The following is a 24,119-nucleotide window of genomic DNA, read 5'->3' on the forward strand; positions in this document are numbered from 1 at the left end:
GTGGGCACATATACAGATTTTGTAACTTAGAAATCCACACATGAAACCTATATGTCCAAGTTGACCAATGTCATCCCAATAAAATTTAATTTAAAAATGAATGAATGAATGAATAAATAAATAAATAAATAAGTCGTTCCTCAAATATACAATATTATACAGCAGACAGAGCCTGCTTTTCTGAGAATCACTTTTTGTTAGAACTGGGGAAAGAAGCCCTGGAAATCACCTAATCAACTCACAGGTAAGAAAACTAAACTCCAGGGAATTGAGATAATTGTTCAGAATTGCACAACCTAGTCGTGACAGAAAAGATGAGTGTGCGAGAGTCTCTACTCTTAGTCAGGACTCTTTCCACCAAACCATCCAACTTCTCAAGCAAACTGTTTTCCCCAAAGCTGGGGAGAAGGTAACGTTCAAAAGCTACTATTATAAGTGCCTTTCTCCTGGCAATCAAGTCCAACTATCATCTAGAAGTCAGGATAGATTGGGTCTGCCATTCCATTCGTCCCACACACCATTAAGTCTGTCCCTCTGTGATCTGCCTCTTCCCTTCACATATTTCCATTTTGTCTTTCTTATTCATTTAAACCTGATCTCACCAATCAACCAGAGCCCCCAGGTTGAACACCAAAACCAAACATGGGTATGACAGATCCAGATGCAGCTGGCTTGATGTTAACCATCAGTAAGAACTAGATATTAAACCAATTGTTTACCATTCAAATTTACCACTTTTCAGAACAAAAGCAATTACACATTGTTAAATGACATTAAACCACATTTTAAAACCTCTGCAATCTTAAACTAAATTAGTTTGGTCAAGTTGCAGGATATAAAATCAATATACAGAAATCTGTTGCATTTCTATACACTAATAACGAACTATCAGAAAGAGAAATTAAGAAAGCTATCCGAATTACAACTGAATCAAAAAAAATAAGATACCTCAGAATAAATTTAACAAAAAGTTGAAAGACCCATATACTGAAAACGATAAACAACAATAAAAGAACCGGAAGAAGACTCAAATAAATAGATATTTTATACTCATAGATGAGAAGACTTAGTATTACTAAAATGTCCATAATACTCAAAGCAATCTACATATTCATTGCAGTCTCTATCAAAATTCCAATGGCATCTTTCACAGAAATAGAACAAGCAATTCTAAAATGTATATGGAACCACAAAAGATCCCCAAATAGCCAAAGCAATCTTGAGAAACAACAAAGCTTGAGGCATCATGATCACTGATTTGAAACTATGTTACAAAGCTATAGTAATCAAGACAGTATGGTATTGACAGAAAAAGATTCAGTGGAAGAGAACAGAAGCCCAGAAATAAACCTATGCATATAGGTTCAATCGATTTACAACAAAAAACTGGTCAGTCACATGTAAAAGAATGAAACGGGACCCCTTGGGGGATGTCAGAGAGCCGGTTTCAGAAGCTGTAGGTGAATAATTCTCAAATACTACTGGTAAAATGCAGATGTGGCTATCTGGATTTCTCCTAACAACGATTAAGAGGCCTCTGTACTTTCATTCTCAGCCTTTCCACTGTACCCCATTTAACCTGCTAACTCCACCTGCAGAAAATAAGCCATCTGTGCCTTTTGGCAATGTCAGCTATGTTCCTGAACACCTAAATTCTTCTATTAATCCACGTGCACAGGCCTGCCATCACGCTTCTCCCGCGCCACTTCCAGCATCTCCAGGACAAGGCCATGTGTGTTGGAGTATGCAGTGACCTAACGAGGAGAGAGGAACGGTCACTGCAAACCTACACAGACAGCTGTCCTAGGGGTCAAGCCAAGAAAAAAATCAATATGCCCAGCAAGGCAAAACCCTCAGGGCCTTTAACCTTTTTATGTTCATGTATTCTGGATTAACTGGTCTCAGAAGGGAGGGAGGGAGGGAGGGAGGATTTAGAATTTTTTTATAAATGTATTTAAATAACCTAATAAGTGATAACACCATAGTAATGTACCTTAATTTTTAAAGGAAGATACAATGCAAATATTTTTTGAAGAGTTAAACCTTTTACTTCCTTTCTTTCCATCATTTAAGGCAGAGCTTTACTGTGCAGAGCATCTAAGGATCTTGTTAAAATAAACATTCTGATTTCATACGTCTAGGGTGGCACCTGAAAGTTTGATTTCTCTCAAGCTTTCAGGCCATGCGGATTCTGCTGGTCTGTGGGCCACACTTATTCCCAATTTCCTATCTTGTCAAGGTAAAGCCTCCTTTTAGGTGTTAGAAGCAGGGACCTGCTCCAACAGCTCTAAGGAACAAAATGAGCCCTAAGCTACAACTGCTTCTTACCAATAAAGGCAGGAGGAGGGGAGTTTCAAGGGGGAAGCAATAAAAAAAGAAAAAATATTCACTGAAGCCTTTTTCTGTCTTTCATTTGGTTTCCCCAGTGAAGAGAGGAAACATTGCCCCCTGGGTCCTCGGTATGGTTATCTCCTGGCTTACAATTCAAGGAATGCAATCTAGGATTCCTCTGGCTCTTCCTCCCTAAAATGGACTGATACAGAATGACTATTTCTGTTAAATAATAAAGTCTCCTATCATTTTTTACATCTTCTGGTATAATTCTTTTCCTTTTACAAAACTTGACAACAAATTTGAGAACACTTCATTGAGAAGGGCCCCTTGAAGCATTTCAAGAAGAGGGAAGAGAAAGTGCAAAGGCCCTGGAATTGAAACAGCAAGTTTCAGTGTCATCAGAAGAATGAGTAGGGCAAACGGATGTGGAAAAGGTCATGGAGATGATGGAGGAAGGGAAACAACGCACATGAGGCCCCTTGGATTTTATGCTCAGTGACATGGGCAGTCTGTGAGGGGCTCCAAGTGAAGTAACATGTTCTGATGTTTAACAGGATCAGACTGGCTACATGATTAAAAATAGACTGTAGGCTGCATACTAATATATGTGAAGAATGATAACTCCAGGATCTCCCATGGTTGGTGCTCCCAGTATTCTCTCTGAGTTTTCTATATAAGTGCCTATGTAATATCAATTATCACTAGATTTGGATTATGGGATATATCCTAGACATGAAACCTTGATATCCAACTCCTTATATCTGACTCCGCTATCACCGTTCAGCCCTTAGTTCTAAATATTGATTGGAACATTTGAAATTTATCATACACCAAGATGGAAAGAGAGAGAGTAACACAGGGTTCACACACACACACACACACACACACACACACACACAGTATTACAATCTATAAAATGTAAAATTTGACACCTCTTTCACAAAGTCCAAGAATACATAGAGATAAATTTTGTAAAAGTTATGCTTTAAAAATATTACCACTCTGACCCAGTAATTTCATTTCTGAGATTGTGTCCTATAAAGAAAGTCCTAAATAAGAAAACAATTTTAATCATAAAGATCTTCATTGTACTTTATTTACTATAACAAAAAAGAACTAGAAGCAATTTAAATGTTCAACAACAGATAAATGATTAAATGATATTTTTATAACATAAATAAAACATTAAATATAATGATAATGTTATATCTATATTCTCTAGCTAGAGTATTAAGCAGCCATTAAAAATGATGTCACAATATGGCAAAATGTGCATAATATAATTTGTAAAATACACACATATCTACACAGAGGAAAAACACTATACATAGGAAAGAAAACTGGCAGTATAAATATCCAAATATGAACAGAATTTGTATTTGAATAATTGAACGAGGTATGTCTATTTTAATTTATATTGTCAATTTTTACAAATGACCACGCATTTCATTTACAATTTTAAAAATTAAGTTGAAGGAACGCCTTTACTCTCACTATTTTATTTCCAATGTAAATCTCATTTAATATAGTCAATCCCTGGCTGATGTGACTCAGTTAGTTGGTTGGAGCATTATCCTGTGCACTGAAGGGTCATGAATTTGATTACTGGTCAGGGCACATACCCAGGTTGTGGGTTCATTCCCAGATTGGGGCATATACAGGAGGCAACCAATCAATGTGTCCCTCTCACATCAATGTTTCTCTCTCTCTCTTTCTTCCCTTCCTCTCTCTCTCTCTCTAGAATCAATGAGAAACATATCCTCGGGTGAGAATTTTTTTTAAAAAGTCAACAAGATAGTCAATAATATAATAACGATGCTTGGTGACAGGTGGGTACTGGAAATATTGGGAAGAACACCTTGTAAAGTACATGCTTGTCTAACCACTATGCTGTACACCTAAAGCTAATACAAATAATATTAAATGTAAACTGTAATTGAAAAAAACTTGTTTAATTTTTATTTTATTTTTTTCTTTTCCTCATGTTTAATTTTTTTAAAACACAGGTTTGGCTTGGGGGAAAAAAAGTCTAAATTATTAAAAAAAATGATCATGGGGGGAAAGCTAATATAACATATATGCATACCAAATCAACCTAGACTACATTAATAATAGTAAGAATGCCAAGCACTATGTTAAGTACTGTGTCCAGGTTATCTTATTTAACATTCACAAGAATTCATGATGTAGGTGCTACTGGAGATGGAGAAGCAGAGGTGAGTGAGCAATGCCAGATTCACCACAAAGCCAGGGACAGCATGGACTTGATGCCAGTTCTAAGGCACCAAAATCTCCACTCTTAATACAACACTACTGCTGCCTCTGTACAACAGTGTAGAGTAAGGGTCCTCAAACTTTTTAAACAGGGGGCCAGTTCACTGTCCCTCAGACCGTTGGAGGGCCGGACTATAGTTTAAAAAAAAACTATGAACAAATTCCTATGCACACTGCACATATCTTATTTTGAAGTAAAAAAACAAAACGGGAACAAATATAATATTTGTATTTGCATGTGGCCCGCGGGCCGTAGTTTGAGGACCCCTCGTGTAGAGCTACCTACACTAATAAAAGACAAAGATGCTAATTGACTGTACATTCGCCCACCAGCCAATCAGAGCAACTATATGCAAATTAACCCAACCAAGATGGCGGCTGGCAGCCAAGGAGCTGGAGCAAACAGGAGGCTTGGTTGCCTCGGCGATGGAGGAAGCCAAGCTACCCGCCAGCGACTGTGTGCTCTGCTCAAGGCAACAAAGTTTCAATTATAGAAGATAAATAAATCCCAGATACCTGCTTCCAGCCAGCCTCCACTGGGAGCTTGGATGGCTGGGGGCCATGACCAGCCTGCAAACAGCCATCAGCCCCTCACCCAGGATGGCCACACCCTCATGGGGTGAGGGTCCCTGCTGGGGGGCTTGGCCAGCCTGCAAACAGCCATAAGCCCTTCACCCAGACTGGCCAGGCACCCCAGCAGGACCCCCCACCCTGAAGGGGCATGGCGAGCCTGAAAACGGCCCTCAGTCCCTCACCCAGGCTGGCCAGGCACGCCAGTGGGGACCCCCACCCTGAAGGGGCTGTGGCCAGCCTGCAAACAGCCATCAGCCCCTCACCCAGGCTGGCCAGGCACCCCAGCGGGACCCCCACCCTGATCCGGGACACCTTTCAGGGCAAACCAGCTGGCCCCACCCATGCACCAGGCCTCTATCCTATATAATAAAAGGGTAATATGCAAATTGACCCTAACAGCAGAACGACTGGGAATGACTGGTCACTATGACACACACTGATCACCAGGGGGCAGACACTCAATGCGGGAGCTGCTCCCATGGTGGTCAGTGCACTCCCACAGGGGTAGCTCTGCTCAGCCACAAGCCAGACTGATGGCTGCCAGTACAGCAGTGGTGGTGGGAGCCTCTCCTGCCTCCTCAGCAGCACTAAGGATGTCCGACTGCAGCTTAGGCCTGCTCCCCGCTGGCAAGTGGACATCCCCCGAGGGCTCCCGGGCTGTCAGAGGGATGTCTGCCAGCTTAGGCCCAATCCCCCGGGGAGCGGACCTAAGACAGCAGGTGGTCATCCCCTGAGGGGTCCCAGACTGCGAGAGGACACAGGCCGGGCTGATTTTTGTGCACCGGGCCTCTAGTTTAATAATAAACAAAACCTTGACAGAATTCTCCAGCAGTATGCCAAAAGAGTGCCTACTGAGATCTTTGCCAAATGTGGCACTTTTCTATTTCCCATCATATCATTACTTTTGTCTCTTTCTTCAGTCGGCTTCCCTCGCTCCTCATCCTGCGTTGTCATTTACTCTTCTTATTTCTCTCTCACATTTCTTCCCTACATATATATATCATAAACTTTCCAAAGATATCTAACAGTATCTTTGGGTACCACTTAGCTTCAATAGTAAAACTCAACTAAAACCAAATGCTACTCTTAAGTCTTCTACAAATCAGAAGTTACACACTGGAAGCCTAGACCCACATCTGGTCACAGTATTTTTAAAAACTTGAGTTAGTCATCAACATTTAAACATTAGGATGAATTTATATAAAAAATGCAAGTTTAGTTTCTCCAGGAAACGAAATGATATGACAAGAGTAGGTTCAACATAGCATAAATCTCCTGAAGCTGAATCTCCAGTTAGCCACAGACTCCATCAGCCCTGCCGTGTTATAATGACTCCTCACCTCTCTTCATTCTTGTATGGAACCTGCCTAGCCCCAAAAGCAGAGTATGTGACCTCCGCCAAAAACTTTAAGTGAAGGCATAACATCCACAGGCCATTTTTACTTAATGCTGAGTTCTGCACACTCTTCTTCTGAGAGATGTTAGCAAACAAATGGCCTATTGTTGGATCTAAACCACAAGGAGAGTAGTAACATCAATCCTCAAAACCCCAAGCCAAGGCATGTCCAAAAGGACTTTTTATTGCTGGCCGCCTGGATCAACTCATCCCTAGATTCTGTTGCAACCCCAAAATTCCTTTGGAATTAGCCAGAATGAAGTCTTCACAAGGCCCAGGACCCCAAACTAGAAAACTTTCTGATGATGAGGCTAACCAATGAGTTTAGTATTAGCTGCAAACTAGTTACTAAACACTAATATTTTTTGTTTCAGCTTTAGTGTGCTCTGAATGTTATGAATTTTACATGCTAAGATAATTGTAGTATCTCTCTTCTTTTATTCTCTAAGCAGCCATTTAAAATCCATATTTTTATGGTAATGTAAATCCATTAGGGAGAGAACTAGAAAGTGCATTGAGGGATCAATCTTATACTGGGAGATATATAGACTAAATGACCTCCATCTCTAATTTCCCTGTACATTAGTCTACTGTGCCCAACCTAAACTATGAAAATATCTTTTCACCATTCCAGGATAGAAAGAATAGGACATAAAGGAAAGTACCGGAGACCCAAAAGTCCCATTTGGAACTAAGCTCATGTTTCATAAACGTCTGTTTATTCATTGGCTCTAGGAGAACTGAGAAATAAATGGCAGTATGTGTGTGTATGGGACAGGAGTGGTACATTTCATTTATTATCCACTGATTTCAATATTTTGAATTTGTTTTTCTTCAAATTTCAAACAATACTAAAGAACTTTTTAGAATAAGGATGATGAATACCCACAAAGTAATAAATAAACCTGCAAGGTAAATAATTCATCATTTTTAAAGATTCACTGATAGCTGAAACAAAAATCTATCATGCAGGTTTCTTTCAATTCTAAAGAGAACCCATTAAGTTGAATATGTACCATATTATTTAAGACTTATAAAAGCAGTCTACACCTGAGAATAACCATGCTGATTGATTGAAGGTTGAAGGAAAAAAATAAAGAGTTTTTGCTTCTTAGGGAAGAAAATCCAAAAACATAATAACTATCATGAAAAAATATCCAGCAAATTTTCTCTACTGCAAAATAACTACTTTCACAAAAGACTGTCTAGTAACAGAAAATGTTTTAAAAAGAACTTCCATTTAATCCTATAATGAAAGAAATCAAGAACCAAATATCATTAAAAATTAAAAACTAGCTAAAAAGAAACTCATCCCAAAATCTTGCCTACCTTTCTTATTAACACAGCAAACGTCTCATGAAATACATAACATTTACCTTATCTTACAATTTTATTGCTTTAATTTTTGCTAGTTTTATTTTCCCCTCCCCCGCCATACAAAGCTTTACAAATAAAGTCTCATCCATGCAGCTTAAGAGTTTATTCTTTTAGAGAAATTCTGATCATCAGAATTGAGATATGTCATAGTACACAAGTATTTCAATAAAAAGTAACAGTCTAAAAGATTACTTTTTTACTGTTACAGGAAGAGAGTGATTTCATATCCAGTATTTTCACTGATTTTTTTTTCTTTATAAATTATAGCAGTTTTGGATTAAAAAGCAAAAATATATATTTATCAAACAAACCTGATCACTCCACGCACAATACAGATGGCACAATAAACTCCAGTTGTGGTTGCTCATGCAGTTTAAAATCCTGAACTGGGCCATGACTGCCTGGAGCAGGTCTCCGAGGTTCTGTGACTCAGCTTTTGTCAGCACCGGGCGCTGTGAGGGAGCTCCGCAGTGATGCCATCCACAAATAGGATCTCCCCCTCCCTTCCTGCCCGCAGCAGAGCTCACTGGCAGGACTACATCACCTCCCCAAGCACCGTACATTCAAATGGCTACATCACAAAGGAAACAGTTTTCACAGACATCTTATTCTATATTTATTATTATTTAATTTTTTAAAAGATGATTGCTTCTACCCTCTTTCTGGGTTTATTCTTCAATGAAAACACAACTTGGAAAGGTGGTATAATAAATCAAGCTTGCAGACTGCTCCCACAACAAACCAGCTCTGAACACAAAGGCGTGGCAGTGTCCCTGAGCCATACACTGAACTCAGTCCAAAGGGTACCTCCTTTTTCTGTCTTTCAGTACATCTCACACTGCCAACAACGCCTTAAATGTCTATCGCTGTGGGTACCGTATTAATACTCTCCTGCTTCTCTTCCTACTTCTCGAACCATCCCTCTTTTGCAAGAGGCAGTGTAGGAAAGTGAGAAAGCCCAGACCTTAGTAAGACTGACGTCACTTCCTCACCTGCTACCTTCTAGAGGTCTGACTGGAAGATAAGGGCTTAATCTTTAAACTGCAGCTCATTCCTTTGTAAAATAACACCTGCCCGCATGGGATATTTTAGTACAAGATAACATGCTTAAAGCAGAGTCTACCACACACCTAATCATGAAGGCTATTAATATTCTTTAGACGAGCCTTCCTTCCTATCTAAATTAGAATTCTACCTCTTATTTTAATGATTTTTATTAGTAATTACTTCCAAACCTCTCTTAAGCCCTACCCTTTTCCCTAAGCTCCAAATTTGCATGTCTAGACTCTTGCTAAGCACATACACCTAAATACCTTATACATATTACATGTCCAAACTGAACTTGTTATCTTCTCTCTCAGAACCACAGCAGCTCTACAAACCCTCATCTGCATAAGGGCAACTGGTCACTCAAACAGAAGAATCCAGAGATCCTAGACTCCCTCTTCCTTACCTCTCACATCTAGTTACCAAGTCCTGTCACTTCAACTAAAATGTATATTTAACCTGTCTCTTTTCTATCCCCACTCACTGCCTAAAAATTGATGGGGGTCTCCCAAACAGCTGTCTGGAACCTTGCCTCCACAGGACTATCAAAACAATCTTTAAAGCCACAGGCTAATTATGATTAGCCTGCCTACATCCCTTCCATGCTCCTTTCTGCCTCCAGCAGTTTCCCAAAGTATGTTCCTGCTTGTTCTATAGATTAAAGAATATGAATTAGTTAATGAGAAAAGTCTCCAATGGCAAAGTAAGTTTCCAAAAAGCCAGGTTAAACAAACAACCAAAAAAGTAAAGTTGCAAGGTCAGATTCAAAGCCCTCAAAATCTGAAAACTGAAGCTCTTATGAACTTGTTTCTAACTCGCTAGTCTTTGAAATCTTTAGCTGAGTTGTCTTGCTCTACCTGTCCCATTACCCATGTATATCCATGAAGGCAGACACCAGACCATGTCTGTACCTTTTCATTGCTATATCCCCAGGGTCTGGCACTTATAAGGTGCTTAATTAATATTTGTTGAATGAGTTAAAAAATGTGGAAGGACAATTCTAAGTATGATAGGAATCTTTGGCACTAGAAGCATCAAACTTGAATTATTTAGGATAAATAACTTTTATTTTGGGACCAAGGGGTTATCACCAGTTGTTTGCAAACACAAATTGTTTCCTTTTTTAAATGATCCCCGAAGCTATTAGGGCAGGTGTAAATCAAGCAAAATCCCTAAATACCTACAATGACACTGTCTATTCTATCCCCACTGGCGATTCTGAACAACTCCAGGAGAGGGGAGGGAAGGGTTTCAGGCATCTTATATTCAAAAGTCCCCAGGTGATCTGAGGGACCCTCCTTAGTAGTTAGGGACCACTAAGCTCATACCAAAGGGCGGAAAAAAGGACTTGGAGACTAAAGGCACAACTATAGTCAAACTGGCATAAATCATTCCTAAACACAGCGTGGAATTTAGTATTAGTATTATTACAATACTTATTTCCTGGCTATTTAACAGATGTTTACATTAGAGAAATGTGGATGAAGGATGCAAGGTATCTCTGCATGTAATAGTATCTCTTTACTGTGAATATAAAGTTATTTCAAAATAAAAGATTAGTATGAAAAAGACCATAAACAATTATAAGTAGCAATGAACATCTCTATCATCCAGATGTGATCCCGAAATATCATTCACCACTAGAAGAATGTAGGGGCTCTTAAAAAAAATGGCTGATTCCAGGTCTTGGGCAGGAAATACACATAAAAGATAAATTAGAAAATCATATTGGACAGGAAGCTAGCAAAGACAATTAAGCTCATGTCTAAAGAACGCGGGAGAAAACTAGAAGAGGCTACCACTAGTATAAAATACAACAATTGGGGGTATAATAAGGACTGAAGCATATGACATATGTTTACATCTACCAGTTAATACTACTAGATAGATGATAGATAGATAGATAGATAGATAGATAGATAGATAGATAGATAGATAGATGATAGATACAAATAAGCAGATAGACAGATAGGCAGACACATGATACAACACATAGGTCACCTTCTGAACTGATTTACTTCTATAAATAAAGGAAAAGAATTAAGAAAAAAAATCATAGTGTCATATGATTACTAGATTCCCCCCGTCCCCCCAACATGCACAGTTTACATTTCAAAAACATTGGGTAATACATATATATATTCCTATATGGACAGTTCTGAAATTCAAACAGGTCTGAAAGTTAAAACATGTTTTGTAACTTATTGATGGCAAAACCTACCCTGCCCTGAGCGGACATGACGCTCTTTCCACGTCTATTTATTCCCCACAGTAAAATATCCATGCATTTATAGCATAAAGTACTCTAACAGCTGGATGCTGTCACAGAACCTGCATCATCATACATTTCTAAAATTTGAAAACTTTTGAATTCTGAAAAACCCAAGAATTTTGAATCATGGATTATAGATCTACACAAACAGCACTAGCGGTGAGGGTAACTTGATGTCAGGAATCCAGAAGAAAAGAAAGAATGCGGGGGGGGGGGGGGGGGGGGGCGGGGGACAGGAGGCAAGACCCTTTCCCCTGGGACTGGGAACATCTTTTCTGCCCAGGGTCACTAAGACCAGAGAAAGCTTTCCAAGCAGGTAAAATCTGAGCCAGACTTTGAATGAAGTATGGGATTTACACAAATGAGAAGGCATGGGAAAGGCAAAATGGACATGAACAAACATGAAAAACACTTCAGACTTTATTCATATTCAGGGGGTAATGGATCTGCCATTTTCTTTGAGTGAATGTTTTATGTTTGACAGTAAGACATTATAAGGAAGAAGTATATGTACTTTATTTTTTAAAGTCATTTGTTTATTTTTCAATTACAGTTGATATATATTATTACACTAGAGGCCCTGTGCACCGATGGGGTCCGGCCAGCCCACCCCAATCAGGGCAGATCAGGCAGGGCTGGCAGAGGGGAGGGTATGCAGGTTAGTGGCCGGCCCCGCCCACGATCAGCCCCCCCAACCCTGATCGGGGCGGGGTCGGCCAGGGGAGGGGCCAAAGACAGTTGGCCAGCTTGGCCCCGCCTCCTGGTCAAACTCCAGTCCGGCTCCCAGTCCAGGGGACAATTTGCCTATTACCCTTTTATTATATAGGAGGATTAGTTTCAGGTGTACACCCCAGTGGTTAGACATTACCTAACTTACTAAGCGATCATGCAATAAATCTCGCACCCATCTGACACCATTCATAGTTACTAGAATATTTTTTACTATATTCCCTATGTTGTACTTTACATCCCCATGCCTGTTCTGTCACAACCAACATGCACTTTAAATCTTGTGACAGTTGCTCAGCTTTAAATGAATCACAGCTTTCTCTAAAAAATCTGTAAAATACGATCAAACTAGCACTCTAGAGAAATGATAAGCAAAACCTTAAGGAACCTATAGAAAATTATCTGACAAACCAGACCACCTCTAAGACAATAAACTCAGCATATGGCTTTTGCTCACTAAGGTGACACATGGAAGCAACAGATTCCAGTCATTGTGTACCATAAATTGACACTTTGAAGTTTCCTACTTTGCCAAAAGACAACCAGGGTTGATAAAAGTTTTAAGCTGTCTATTAATTTGGCATTGAACTGTTTATCACTTAAATAATTGAACACAAACAATTTCCATCTATGTGAAACCAGTAAATCTAGATCAAAGTAAAGATTTTTCTCCCTGAAGTTTTTTTCTTCCTTCTAGTAAAGCTTTACGATCAAGTTAACACTCTATCACACTCTATCCATTAAATCATTATATTCCTCTTCTGGCTGGGTAACCTTAACTAAGCTCTGTAGCTAAGTTTCCACATCTCCAAAATGGATATAATACATACCTCATGAGGATAAAATGAGGTATGGTACTTAATAAGGGTTCGATGTTCTCTCTTCAAGCCCTAAAAAATTATCTAAAATCTACTTTATCTCACTGTATGTGTCCAAGAAACACATTACAGCCTAGCACTTACAGTTTATTAAGATTAAGTAAATATTAAGGCTAGTAAATGTCAATAGCATAAATACCTGAAGGGCAACAGCAATAGAAAATACTCAAAAGCTGCGACACTCAAAACTGGAGACAAATAGATATATATTGCACGCCAGAAATCAAAGGACTACTAAATAAGTACAAACTATACAGTTCATTAACAACCATATCACCTTTGCAGAGACAAAGAAAATTTTATATGTAAACTGATTTATAGATTAACAAGTAATGACTTTTCTTCAATTTGGCAGTTTTCCTTCTGAATCATTCTCACTCTTTGCCTTGGTCATACTGTTCTCTCTGCCTGAAACCCCATCAGAGGCTTCCACACATACTTAAGATTCCCCTTGGGGGTTGTTTGTCTCTTATTACTGAGCTGCAAGGGTTCTTTATATATTCTGGAAGCAAGTTCTTGATCAGATATATGTTTTGCAACTATTTTCTCCCCATCTCTGGCTTGATTTTTTACTTTCTTAATGGTATTTTACAAAGAGCAGAAGTTTTAATTTTGGTAAGTCCAATTTATCGTGGGTTGTTTGCCATCCTCTCTCCCCCAGTGCTTTTTGTGTCCTATCTCAGACATCTTAGCCTGCCCCAGAGCCATGCATATTTTGTTCTTGACTAGAAGTTTTATTGTCTTAGGTTTTACAGTTACTTCAGTGTTCTACCTGGGGCTAACTTTTCTGTGTGATGGGAGGTAATGATGGAGGTTCATTTTTGTCCATAAGGTATTTACTTCTCCCAGCACCACTTGAATTCACCCCACTGAATTCAAATGATCATACTCTCCATTCTCTTCCCTAGTTCTATATATCTATCATTATACCAATTCTATACTGTCTTGGTTTTGTGGCTTTTTGAGTAACAATTATAAAATAGCAGAGTGAGAAAAAAAAAATAGCAGAGTGAAAATTCCAAACTTTGTTCTTTTTCAAAATTGTTTTGACTACTCTATGTCCTTTGCCTCTCCATATAAATTTTAAGAATCAGCTTGTCTATTTCTAACAAAATAAATTTTAAACTGTGCTGAAATTTAAATTGGGATTGAATTGAATTTACATAGCAATGTGTGGCTAAGTCATATCTTAATAAGTTGAGTTTTCCAATCCATAAACTCAGTGTATCTTTCTATTCAGGTTATCTTTAAAGTATTAAAACAATAATGCTATTATTTTTATTCCACTTTTTGTTTGTTGATAACATATAGAAAATACTAATTTTTGTGTGGTGACTTTGTATATTTGTATCCTTGTATCCTGCAACCTTGCAAAATTTGCTAGTCCTAGTAAGTTTTATTGGCAGATTCCTTTCAACTTCCTATGTGCACAATCATGTTTTAGGTAAGAAAAAGAATTTTCCTTCCCTTTTTCCTTCCTTTTATTTCTTTTTCTTCACTCATTGCACTAAGGAGGGCCTCCAGTTTGATGTTCAAAAGAAGTGTGGACAGCAGACATCCTTGCCCTGTTCCCGTTCTCAGCAGTAATAAAGTATTCAATATTTCACCAAGTACAATAGCAGTAAGGAACCCCTTTACCAAATTGAGTAAGTTTCCTTATATCCCCAGTTTTCTAAGAGTTTTTATGATGAAATGACTGTTAAATTTTGTCAAATGCTTTTTCTGCACCTACTGAGATGGTCATATGAATTTCCTCCTTTATTCTATTAATATGTTAAAATGATAAACTAACCTCTAATTCCTGGGATAACTTCAACTTAATCATGATATATTATCTTTTGTGTATATATTGCTAGATTTGATTTGCTAACATTTTGTTAAGGATTTTTAGATCTACAACCATGAGGGTTATTGGTCTGAATTCCTTTTCTTATAATGTTCTCGTCTGGCTGTTGCCAGGCTTAAGCTGCCTCATAAAAAGAAGGGAAGTGTTTCCAACACCTCTACTTTTTGAGTTTGTATAGAGTTTGTATGATTTCTTCCTTAAATGTGTGAAAGAATATATCAATGCCGCCATCTGCATCTAGGTTTCTTTGTCAGGAGGTTTTTAATTCCAAACTCCATTTCTTTAACCCATATGGCACTAGTCAGAATTTTTCTTTCTTCTTCTTGTGGCAGTTTTGTAATTTGTATCTCTTAAGGTGTGATACTATGATTTGTAATAAATACACAGTTGGTCTCTATTCCCATTTCTGGCACAGAGCTGCTAAAACCCTTGGAATTTCCTAAGTGCTGAGAGCACCAAAGGTGTCTTTTGCTATGTTAACAAGGTGACTTTTGAATGACACCAAAGTAGCACAGCATTTCCAGTGGCCACAAACTAATAGGTTTAGTTAGGGGTTCTCCAAGGCTCATACTAAGCAAGACTCCAGTGGTACCTGGTCTCTCCCACTGAGTCCACAGTGTAATTGTAACTGTTTCTACTAATACAATTTTGTATAAAACATTAGAGGCCCAGTGCACGAATTCGTGCACAGGTGGGGTCCGGCCGGCCTGGCCCCAATTGGGGCAGATCGGGGCTGGGCCTGTCGGGATAAGATGGTGAGTGGTTGGCTGGTTGGCCCACCCTGATTGGGGCGATCAGGGCCGATCAGGGCCGGTCTGGCTGGGGGGAGAGGCCACAGGCGATTGGCAGGCCGACCCCACCCTTGATCGGGGTGGGAGAGTCCAATCAGGGGCCGGGGGAGGCCGGCTGACCCCACCCCCTGACCGGGCAGGTTCACTGGCCACAGTGGGCGTCATCACAACCGTTACAGTTGCTGGCTTTTTATATATATAGATAAAGGCATCTAAAAAAACTCCACCCAAATAATCCAGTTTAAAATGGGCAAAGGACCTGAACAGACATTTCTACAAAGAGGACATTCAGATGGCTGATAGGTATAGGAAAAAATGTCCAACCTCACCAATCATCAGGGAACCACAATGAGCTATCAGCTCATCCTCCAAGTGTTAGTGAAGATGTGGAGAAAAGGGAACCTTGGAGACACTGTTGGTGGGAATGCAAATTGGTACAGCCAGAATACGGAGGTTCCTCCAAAATTAAAAATAGAACTATCATATGATCCAACAATCCCACTTCTGGGTCCTTATACAAAGGAACTAAAATCAGGACCTTGAAGATAATATAGTTCAGCCTTAAGAAGGAGAAAAATCCTGTCATTTGCATCAACATGGATGGACCTGGAGGGCATTATGCTAAGTGACATAAGCCAGACACAGAAAGACAAAATACTGTATGATCTCACTTATACGTGTAATCTAAAACAGTCAAATGGGTAGGACGCAACCAATCAATGCGTCTCTCTCACATCGATGTTTCTCTTTCTCTCTCTCCCCTCCACTCGATCTAAAAATCGATGAAAAAAATATTTTCAGGTGAGGGCTAACAAAACACACACACACACCAAATACCATTAAAAAAATAGTAATTAGTAATTAAATTAAATTAAAAAATAATAAAATAGTCAAACTCATAGAAGCAGAATAATTGCAGAATTTGGAGAAGTGATGGTCAAAGGGCACAAAGTTTTAGTTATTCAAGATAAGTAAATTCCAGAGATCTACAATACAGCAGAGTGCATAACAATGCTGTATTGTATACTTAATATTTGCTAAGGTGGTAGATCCTATGCTGTGTTCTTACCACAAAATCATAATAATAAAAACAATAATAATCAAGAAGGTAGAAGGAAACATTGGGTGGTGATGGATATGTTTACGGCCCTGATGATGGGGGTGGCTTCATGCGTGTATACTTACCTGCAAACTCACCGAGTTGTGTACATTAAATACGTACAGTTCTTCATATACCCCAATAAAGGGATTTTAAAAAGAAATGAAGTCATCTAAAATATTCAGAACTCTGAAATATTTGGGCATCTAAGAACTATTATAAAAGTAGAACCTTTCAAGAAGCTACACCTGGACCTCTGTTTAAACAGCTTTATTTCAAAGTCAACTAGAGAAGCTAGGATTTTCTATTAACTCTCACTGGCATTAGCACTGGGGTCCAAAATAAACATCACTTCCTGAAAGAAAAGAAATACATCCCCTTATATGCAATCACACTCAAGGACATCAGTTTTCTAAAACGCTTTCCTTAGTCCTTCAAATTCAAATCATTCTCTTTCAAGATGCCTATCAACCTTGATTGTGCTTTCTTCATTGGTTCGCTGGTATGGCTCTGCCAGATCCTTTGTTAGTGGCTTTGCTCCTTCTCCAACATCACTCTCACTGACGTCAAGAAATCCTGCTTGTATTGCAGAAGTGGCAGCTGGGCTCTGTAATTAGTTTACATTGTATTTGCATTGTATTAGCCAATGTATCTCCCAACCAGTGAGACTGAAAAGACAAGACTGATTCAGTGAATAGACAGAATAACTGCTGGTGTTAAAGGAGAAAGGGTGTGTAGATGTTAATGATTTGTTTATTATTACTTATGTTTGAATGATTTCTGAAACCCTTCAAAATATATACTTAGGTAAAGAACAATATATATTTTTTCTTCCACTGTAAGTTTCCCTAGTCTTGATAGTTAAATCTAAACAAATAATTACAAAATGCACCAAAGAAATTATTCTAAGTTGTTTGCATAAAGAAAATGACATGAAACAAATTACTTTTATAATACAGCTAAAAAGTAACAGCTTCAAAGTAACCAAAGTCAGAGTTCGATCACCTTAAAAATGTTAACTTTTGATTCAAGTGTTATATACAAAATACAAAAAAACACAGGCATATTACTTGAATTTTAAAGTGCTCTTTTGACACAAAATTTATTTTACTTGAAAAGAATATTATTTTGGAAAACTAATGACATAGAAATGTGTTTGATTACAAATTAAAAAATAATTTTAATCTTGAAATTTTTACTGGTTCATAGTCACTTAAATTTTCTCTCCATATTTTTGCCTCTTTTCTTCATACTGATTTCAAAGTGGTCAAGAAGTCGGGGGTACTATAAGAATTTAGACTTTGAAAGTAGCTGTGACTGTCACTTTCTACTGTTCTCACATTGAAAGATCACCAGGGGGCCTTTTTTTTTAAAGTTAAGGTTTTAGGGTCTCATTCCCAGGGATTCTGTTCTGATTCATTAGCTGAAGTGTGGGGCTAAGAATCTGTAGTTTTAAAAGTTGTCCAAGTGATTCTAATAATCATTCAGAATTACTTGACTTAAATTCCTACCCAAGCAGGAATCTCCTGTCATCTCTTAGCTGATGATCATCCTACCTCTGCAAGAACACATTGGCCCATTTATCTATCTATCCACTAATCCTAGTTCTGCCCTTCAGAGCCATACAAAATTAATCTCTTTTCCATACTATTATCCTTGAAAATACCTTTTAAAAAATATTTTTATTGATTTCAGAGAGGAAGGGACAGAAACATCATTGATAAGAGAGAATCATTGATCAGTTGCCTCCTGCACGTCCCCTACTGGGGATGGAGCCTGCAACCTGGCATGTGCCTTGACTGGGAATCGAACTGTTCTCTCCTCGTTCAGAGGTCCATGCTCAGCTACTAGGCCAGGCAGGCTGGATACTGAAAATACCTTTGTGCAGTGCTTTTTAAAAATTTTTATCTTTATTGCTGTAAGTATTACAGATGTCCTCTTTTTCCCCCATTGACCCCTTCTAGCCTGCACGCCCGCCCCAGGCCTTCACCACACTATTGTCTGTGTCCAGGGTTCATTCATATATGCATATAAATTCTTTAATTAATCTCTTTTCACCCACCCACCCCCACCTTCCTTCCGAGATTTGACAGTCTGTACAGTGCTTTTTAAGAGTTTCTTCTTTCCTACATTTACAAAACTGATTGACATATATATCAATTTTGTAAATGGAGAGAGATAGATGATAGATGGATAGATAGATAGATAGATAGATCCCCATCCCCCTCCTGATGGGCAGAGAAGGGTATCTAAAATATATTATTAAATGAAAAAAGGAGTAAATTGAAAACAGTTTCCTAAAAGCATTATAATAAAGATCTGATTTATTATTATTTTTTTGTGGTTAATCCTTACCTGAGGATTTTTTTCCATTGATTTTTAGATAGAGTGGAAGGGAGGAGAGAGAGACAGAGAGAGAAACATCGATGTGAGAGAGACACATCGACTGGCTGTCTACTGTGCACGCCCAGACTGGGCCGGGGATTGAGCCTCCAAACAAGGTATGTGCCCTTGACTGGAATGGAACCTAGGACTCTTCAGTCTGCAGGCTGACATTCCAACCACTGAGCCAAACTGGCTAGGGCTTAATGATCTGATTTAAACTGGGTGCCCAGACCAATTTCCTCCCCCCACAATCACTAGATATGAAATATGTTTCCAGAAGCCAATATGCAGAACCCAGAGAAGAGTAGGTCTCATCAATCATACTAATACAAGTTCTTTTAAATATATATACATTTTAATTGAGCTCAGAGAGGAAAGGAGAGAGAGAGAGAAACATGAATGAGAGGAAATCATTGATCGGCTGCCTCCTGCACGCCCCACACTGGGGATAGAGCCCGCAACCAGGGCATGTGCCCTGACCATGAATCAAACCATGACTTCCTGGTTCATAGGTCAACACTCAACCACTGAGCCATGCCAGCCGGGCATACAAGTTCTTTTAAATACAGAATCTTTATTTATTAGGAAAATACTGGGATTCAGATATCTAGATATCTCAAGGTTAAAAAAAAAAATAATCCCCAAGATCATAGTAGATAAGATATATCCAGAAGAAATATAATCGTTATATCTACTGATATTTAAGGATATTCTCCACATTGTAAGTAAGGAGAAAATAAAAATATTCTTAAGAATATAAGTCCTGCCCTAGCCGGCTTGGCTCAATGGATAGAGCACTGGCCTGCAGACTGAAAAGTCCCAGGTTTGATTTCGGTCAAGGGTATATGCCCAGGTTGCGGGATCAATCCCCAGTAAGAGGCAGCCAATCAATGATTTTCTCTCATCATTGATGTTTCGAACTTTCTCTCCCTCTCCCTTCCTCTCTCTGAAATCAGTAAAAATATATTTTAAAATATATATTTAAGTCCTGTCAAGATATATTAAAGATTAATGCAGAGAACAAGAGAAGTCAAGAAACTAGTGTGGGGTTATAAGCAACACGGCATATATCTCATTCTTCATAACTATGCCAGAGATCTCTTCAGAACAGAGATAGACGACAAGGGGAAAAGGCAATAAGTAACCAATTCTGAATCAAAAACAAGTCCAATATCAAACAGAAAACTCAACAGCAGCTGGTCTGACTACGGAAAAGTAAATACACTCAACTTGACATTTTTTGATAATAGTTTGTTCTGGTCTGTCTAAAAACTTTCCCAGTAGATAAATCTTCAGAAATATCAAATTTGGATTTTAAATCTATTCTCTTATTCACAATCTACACAGTGGAATTTCTTGTATATTATTAGATAATTAGAAAAAAGAGACTTACAAAAATGTTTTTCATCACATTAAGTTTCTTCAACCTACAGTACAATATTTCCATTGTCTTTCAGATTATTTTAGAAGTACAAAAGGCCATCTTCCAGATTTCATTGCAAAATAAACTATTTGCACAATACTCAGTTTTTTAAAGAATATAACGGCTTGCCCTGGCTGGTGTGGCTAGGTTGGTTAGAGCCTCTCCCGTGCACCGGGTCAAGGGTTCAATTCCCAATTAGGGTACTTTACCAGGTTGCGGGTTCGATCCTTGGTGGGGGTACATAGGGGAGTCAACCAATTGAGGTTTCTCTCTCACATTAATGTTTCTCTCTCTTCCTCTCCTTCTTTCCTCTCTTTCTGGAATCAATTAAAATCATCTTCAGATAAAGATTTTAAGAAAAAAGAAAAAGAATATGACAATGTAAACTAAAAAAAAAAAAATTGCTTCATTTTAGTGGAAGCAATCTAAATTTGAACTTTTGAATGAAGATGTCTTCCTACTTAAACTAACAGAATATATGGAAGGCTCATAATATCTTAACATATTTAATTCCTTCTGGTCAATTAAAATTAGATAAATACTGGGACAATCATAAATCCAATAACCTTTCTTTTTACTAATCTAATCACACCGACCAGAAAGAAAAACAAGTGCCTACCATATGGTCTCTCTGTAACAGAAAATAGCTGCTTTCAATACCAGCATCTGTGCATCTTTATCAACATTAGCAGTGCCCATACCTAAATCAGCACATCGTTAACTATAATAAGATGACAGGTCCCTTCACAAAGCAAAGAACAAAAAAAAAACTGAATATCACTTCTGTACTAGATTATATTTGACCTGGTCAAAACAAAGCAATGACGGATCAAAGATTATGTGATCAAGAAACAAGGACTTCATAACATGTTTAACTTGGAAGAAATGAATGCTAAGGAACACTAACAGTGTATGGAGAAATTTCCTTAGACTTGGGTCCTCATTTTTTTGTTGGCCCTCCTCTAGTGATATGTCCTGCTCTACATATTCAAATCCAGACTTTTGCTGAAATGCCACCTAATGATGCCTGCTGCTGGCTCTGCTGCCATTCTTAATTCCAACAGGCTTTACCTTGAATCCTAACTTGCAGCATAAAGCCCCTGACATGCAATGGTATTCTGACAGATTCAGGTGCATGACCGAACACACGTTCAAAATTAAATGATAGTGTTATATTATGTTATACTACAATGAGTCCAGAATAAATCCCAGGCTTCTAATTAGGAAAACATAGGCTTTTAAAACCATGTTGAAATATTGTTTTTAGTAGTATGCATCTTTTTCTAAAAGTGTTTAAGCATATTTTAAGCAGTATAGGTTTTCTAGAAACCAGATTTTCACCAGACTGATAAAAAAAAATTACCTATTTTTTAAAATATGTAAACGGTCTTTTTATTGTAGTTTTGGAATTAAACAAAAAAAGAGAAAATACAAAATAACATAATCCCAAAATTCTCATCATTCAGAATTAACAACTGCCAACATTTTGTAATAGTCAGTGTTGTGATCATTCTTGGTTCATAATAAAATGTTTGAATATTAAAAAATAAAAAATATGATAATGAGCTTTCCTATACTTGCTATTCATTCATTTTAAGACAAAAAAATATGCCCTAACCGGTTTGGCTCAGTGGATGGAGCGTCGGCCTGCAGACTCAAGGGTCCCAGGTTCAATTCCAGTCAAGGGCATGTGCCTTGGTTGCGGGCACATCCCCAGTGGGGAGAGTGCAGGAGGCAACTGATCGATGTTTCTCTCTCAACGATGTTTCTGACTCTCTATCCCTCTCTCTTCCTCTCTATAAAAAATCAATAAAATATATTTTTTAAAAAAAATATGTGAACGCAGACATATTTTCTTTCTATACTTTCTCCACCAGTCTGATTCCACATTCATTAGTCTTTTAATTACTATGATCTCAGCTCTCAGTACAAATTATTTCATACATTTGTACTACACACTGCCTTGGTTACTGTTACTTGGTTACCAGCTTCCCAAAGGTAAGAAAGATTCTAAGAAAAAAGGCACCAAATGTTAACAGCAGTACTACTGGAATTGCACGTCTAACGAAGAACATACACTTCATACTCTACATATTTTTGTATAATCTGAATTAAGTATTCACATATTATATACCTAGAAAGAAGCTTAATGACATTTTGGAGTGTTTCTTAGTCCTCATTTCATTCATTCCTTGGGAAAAAATCTGAGGTCCTAAAAGTGCTAAGTACTCTTCTAGGTACAAGAAATACAATGTGAACAAACTGCACTTAACACATTCTAGATACAGTATCCATCCAAATAAACATGCAAAACTCGGATGAGCATGCCAGAGGGAGATTATGTGACAGGGAGAAAAATAAAGCAAGGAAGGAGGGCAGGTCTTGCCACAGGAGCAGGAGAGAGGCGTTCAATCAGCAGAATGGCCAGTAAAGGCTTCACACAGTAGATGACCTCTAAGCAAAACCAGAAGCAGACGAGGAAGTCAGCTGTGAGGATGCCCTGGCAGGGCTGGGGGTGTCACAAGGAGAAGGTACAGCAAGTGGGAAGGCTCTGGGGAATGGCATGTGTGGTGTGTGCGCAAGAGCAAGAGTCCAGAACACCCAGTACAGAGTAAGGGGGGGTGAGAGTAACTGGAGGTGAGGAGGCTAGACTGTACAGGGCTTCGTGGGACAGTCAGAACTTTGGCTTTTATCCTGGGGGAAATGAGAAGCCATTAGAGCAGCGGTTCTCAACCTGTGGGTCGCGACCCCTTGGGGGTCGAACGACCTTTTCACAGGGGTCGCTTAAGACCATCGGAAAACACATATATAATTACATATTGTTTTTGTGATTAATCACTATGCTTTAATTATGTTCAATTTGTAACAATGAAAATACATCCTGCATAAAAGATATTTACATTACGATTCATAACAGTAGCAAAATTATAGTTATAAGTAGCAACGAAAATAATTTTATGGTTGGGGGTCACCACAACATGAGGAACTGTATTAAAGGGTCGCGGCATTAGGAAGGTTGAGAACCACTGCATTAGAGGAATATGAGCAAAGCAGTGACATGATCTGTTTTTTAAAAGGTCCACTCTGATTACCATGGCTGAGAGACCAGTCAACCAGACTTGCATGCTATACCTGAGAAAAATGGGAGATCAAAGATCACTCCCAGATGCCTGGCCTGGAAGGGTGGGATTACTATTGCTCAAGATGAGAAAGGCTGTAGAAGGAGCAAACTGGGAAGGTGAGCTGGGGGAGTGGATGTAGAGAAGCAGGAATTTGGTTTGGGGTATGCCTACTTAATATCCAAGTGGAGTTTCTGTGTGGTCAGATCAGTTGGATATAGGAGTCTGAATTCAAGGGGTAAAGACACACACACGTGCATACGTACATATATAAATTAGCAGTTTTATACTCAGAGATTGAGGAAGAGGAAACAATAAAGTTGGAGGGTAATCAAGAGAGTATAATATACCGAAATCTAAGTGAACATTTAATCAAAATTAAGACTTTTCCTGCTCATTCATTCATTCAACAAATATTTATTAAGCACCTACTATGTACTACACACTTAGAAACAAACATGGTCCCTATTCTTATGGGGCCTGCAATCCGGGGGAATACAGACAATAAAATTTTAAGTGCTATTCCTAATATGGTACAGGGTGTCTTGGGATACTGCACTAGGGGCAACTAATCCA

At 38.5% G+C, this 24,119-nt stretch overlaps 1 protein-coding gene across 9 annotated transcripts in view; it reads right to left on the bottom strand.

The window, feature by feature from the left end:
* The window catches only part of ARHGAP21 (Rho GTPase activating protein 21), a 139,293-nt gene that overhangs the window by 109,564 nt on the left and 5,610 nt on the right, over nucleotides 1-24,119 (bottom strand). For 5 of the 9 annotated variants that reach the window (XM_070432893.1, XM_070432886.1, XM_070432910.1 and 2 more), the window contains exon 1: nucleotides 8,266-8,366. The exons of the other annotated variants lie outside the window; for them this stretch is intronic. In XM_070432893.1, coding sequence (XP_070288994.1) covers nucleotides 8,266-8,349 — 84 coding nt within the window. In that variant the 5' untranslated portion in view covers nucleotides 8,350-8,366. Of the gene's footprint in view, nucleotides 1-8,265; nucleotides 8,367-24,119 lie in introns of those variants that run through there. 9 annotated transcript variants of the gene reach the window in all.

This window comes from Myotis yumanensis, unplaced genomic scaffold, assembly GCF_028538775.1.
Source record: "Myotis yumanensis isolate MYYU_CA2020_CCGP unplaced genomic scaffold, mMyoYum1.0.hap1 SCAF_1, whole genome shotgun sequence".
Classification (NCBI taxonomy): Eukaryota; Metazoa; Chordata; class Mammalia; order Chiroptera; family Vespertilionidae; genus Myotis; species Myotis yumanensis.